At 50.5% G+C, this 3,737-nt stretch overlaps 1 protein-coding gene across 1 annotated transcript; it reads left to right on the top strand.

Annotated features, from left to right (window-relative positions):
• Window positions 1–2,624: 2,624 nt before the first annotated feature.
• Window positions 2,625–3,259, top strand: LOC104494780 (E3 ubiquitin-protein ligase RNF167-like; the record flags this gene model as incomplete). The annotated part of the gene is made up of 1 exon (XM_010137662.1): window positions 2,625–3,259. A coding segment is annotated over one exon (635 nt), but the record flags the coding sequence as incomplete, so codon positions are not given.
• Window positions 3,260–3,737: the final 478 nt, after the last annotated feature.

The raw sequence follows: 3,737 nt of genomic DNA on the forward strand, positions 1-3,737 counted from the left end.
TGCGGCACGGGGCTGTCTCAGCCCCACGCCCCGGTGGGATGCTTGGCTCAGCCTCAGCCAGCGGGACCCAGAGCCTCCAGGGCACTGATGATGGAGGAGACAGACAGCAGTGATGCAAGCGGAAAGCACAGAAGGAAACAGAGCAGACAGGGCACCACTTCAGCTCTTTGAGGGAGGACCATCTTGGCCAAAGGCTTCTTCAGCCCTCCTCTCCTTCCTTCTGCAGAAGCATTCAGGGATTTCAAAGGAGGCCAAGTATTAAGAGTTCCCTATCTCACACTGCCTGAGGGTGGGATAGGGGAATCCTGCTCCCATCCAAGCTCCAGCTTTCCCTCTTTCCTCACTCTCCAGAGCCTTCTGCATAGCCCATTCCCCTCTTCCTTGCCCTCCAACCTCTCTTGAAAAGGATTTGTTCTTTTGCCCACTCCTGAGTTACTGCTAAGCGTTACTGAGGTCCAGGCTGGAGACTGCAGCCACCTGATTTCCCCTTTTTTCCAAGAGTTTCGGTGAGCAAGGCAGGTGGCTGCTGCTTGGTCCTGGCTTGCCAGTTCCGGGTTTCAAGAGGTGGTGCTGCAGCAGTCAGGGGGTAACAGCACACAGCGTCCAAAGGGGCTCACGCCTTGGTCCCACAGCTGTCACAGTTCACCCAGACACGTGGCTCCTTGTCCAGCCCCAAAGACAGACCTACCCCCTTACCCAAGCCGAAGGTCACTGGCAGTACATAAAGCTTTTGTCTGGAGGCAGAAATGGGGCATTGATAAAAGTAAAGAGGCAAAGATTTTGAAGAACATTAGGATGATGGATGACATCACAAAAAGCACAGGACTGAGTTAAAATGCACCCTCAAAAAGGGCTCCCAGTATAGCCCCATTTTCTTCTTCATCTGTCATTCTACTAGAAAGTGTTTGCCTTCTACCCTCTCCCCAAACCTTTTCCTTGTTTTGTTTTTAAATGCATCAAAATGTCTCCCTGCAAGTGTAAAACTCTTTAGATGAGGGGAAAATAAAATCGATTTGAAATCACAGCTGCTGGGAGTCTCTGGCACACACAGACACTGTCTGCTGACATTTTCTGTAGCTCTTTTCCCAGTGAAATCTGTCTCAAGCAGAGCCCAAGGGGGCCAGTAGCAAATCAGTTGCCTAGTACGCGAGTGATTTTTAAACTACAGGTCCAACACAACTGCACTGGAAACCATGGGGCTACCCTCAAGTGGATCATTAAACGAAAAGGGCTGTTTGTTGAAAGGTAGAAGTTTTCAGGGATTTGTGGTTCTGAACTGACCTGGGTTCATTGTTGGAACAAACTAGGTCTGAATATGCAATGAGGAGAGCTGTGGCGTTCCCACCAGGCTGGCATTCCTCTGGGCACCGAGCAGTCACCACGAAGCTGAAGTGTTTTTTTCAGCCATTTGATTTCCAGCAGCTCAGATTTCAGAGTAAATAAGGTGAGGAGCCCCAGTTCACAAGTTGATGGTAGTCCTGCCGAGCTCATCCACTGCCCACACTCACCAGGGTAGGACAGGGGTCCAACAAGCTCAGTCCCAACTTTATCAGCCCCTTCAGCAGCTCTCACGCAGGGGCCCTGGAGGTGGACCTGTCCTCTCAGTCTGGGTAACAGCACGGCGAGGCCACACCAGCAAGAAGAGACTTTCAAGTTCTGCTAGCTGCTGTTTTGACTGACAGTTACTGACTTATTTCAAACAACAGGAACCCCTTCTACCCTAAGCAATTTTTTTGGCTCGGTATTGGTTCAAAGATCACAATTTTAAGGATAAAGTGCATGTCTACCAGCCCGATCTGAGCTGTCACACACATACACCCTGAAGCAGATGGAAGCTAACGGCTCAATCCCGCCCTGCCACCTTTTCCAGGAATTGCTTTGGCCACCAGCACCAAGCATTCCAGTCTGCAATGGGCCTTTATCCTGCCCGCCCATCATCAGCAAAACGAGAAACCAGCATCCTATCAGTACCCAGAGGGAGATGAGACTAGAAGCTACGTGCACAGAGCAGACCATGAAGCAAGGCGAGAAGAGGTTAAGCTCTTCGGCAGTAACGTTACGTGACCCAGCCTGGGGAAGCAGTCACTGGGTGATGTCACAGATCTGCAGAGGTGATGTAAGGATGTTGCTTAGCAGCTGGAGACAAAAACAGAGACAACTGCTATCCTGGGAATCTCCAAACCTGCGGCAACCTCAAGGGCCGTCCTGCTGAGGCTCCAAGTCATGGCACGGTGATAAAAGCCGGGTGGGATAATGCCCCTGTGACCATCTCGTATGCTTTCCTTCTGGGACCAGCCTGGGAATTTACATTCAGCAGTTCCCAGCTGCATTCAGCATGAGTCTTCAGCTCCAACTTCTTTACTTCAGGCTTGCCTTTGCCTTCCACAGCGCTGCTCTTGCAGGAGCCTTTGGTTACGTGGCTTACAATGAGAGCTCCCCGTGCGTGGGGTATAAAGCCCCGCCTGCATGCTTTGGGCCACAACTCCCAGCAGAAGAGCTCACAGGGTATTTGATGAGGGTGGTACCATCAAATGCTTGTCGTGCCACAGAGGATCCTCCAGCACCAAGAAATGCCTCCAGGACATATATCACACTCATACAGGTGTGCAACTGCTGTTTTGTAGAGCAGGTCCTTCGCGCCTGGCAGGCTGGGTACCAAACTGCTCTTGTGTACAAAGTGGATTCAGAGCAACCGATTACCATGATGGCTGGTGACAAAGATACCCAGCAGCTGATTAAAATACCACCACTCCTTCCCGGACAAGCTGTCTCCCTCCACTTGCAAAGGATTTCACAATGTGAGAAAGGGGCATACATCAGACTTCTACCACTCAGACACTCTCAGAGTCCTCGTCAAGACGATACTAAAATCCTGCAAGAAACTCCCACTGTGCAGCATTTCAAAGACATATTCTACGTCATTATTTCCACTATCTCAATGATGGTTGGCTTAAGCTGCTACCTGAGGGCTCACATGACAAAGCTGCACATGTACAAACAGGGAGACAAGTACAAGACCTGTGCCATCTGCTTGGAAGAGTACAAGGAAGGGGACTCCCTGAAGGTCCTGTCCTGTTCCCACGCTTTCCACAGTGCCTGCATTGACACCTGGTTCCACATCCAGGAGATATGTCCCTTCTGCAGGCAGCTGGTGAACACCTACGGGGAAGGTGATCCGGCTGGAGGAGCTGGTGACGATGTGGATGAGGAAGAACAGGACCACGAAGGCATTGCATTTGGAGAAAGGCATGAAAATTAATACCTTGAAGAGGAGAAAGGTGATACAAGCGCAGTGGAAGGGGAAGGGTTTGTTGCACTGGAGAACAGAGTCATTTGAGCTGTGACCAGGAGAAGTTATCATTAAACCAAGGGAAATCTCCCCTGTACTTTCCTTCAGCTCTTGCTCCTGGCTGGCTTTTATTGGGAAGCAACAAACGCTGCAGCTTTGGCACCCCTCCCCGCAACAAAAAAGGTGAGAAATCTTGTCTGTAAATACTAAAACCTCCTTGAGCCAGAGCAACAGGGGAGAAGGAAAAAGGAGGAGGGGAGCAGGGATTTAAGAACACTTGTTATGGGAGCTGGTTTACATCTGCTAGGATGCTTCCTCAATTCCCTCCCCAAAATACGTGTGCATGGGGACACAGGCACACACAAACACACTGAATCTTGCTTTTCAGTGTTTCCTAAGGTGACAAGAAGGTACAAAACCCCAGGGGAGAGCTGTGCCCTGTGTGTTG

Source organism: Buceros rhinoceros, unplaced genomic scaffold (assembly GCF_000710305.1).
Source record: "Buceros rhinoceros silvestris isolate BGI_N320 unplaced genomic scaffold, ASM71030v1 scaffold19936, whole genome shotgun sequence".
Taxonomy (NCBI): Eukaryota; Metazoa; Chordata; class Aves; order Bucerotiformes; family Bucerotidae; genus Buceros; species Buceros rhinoceros.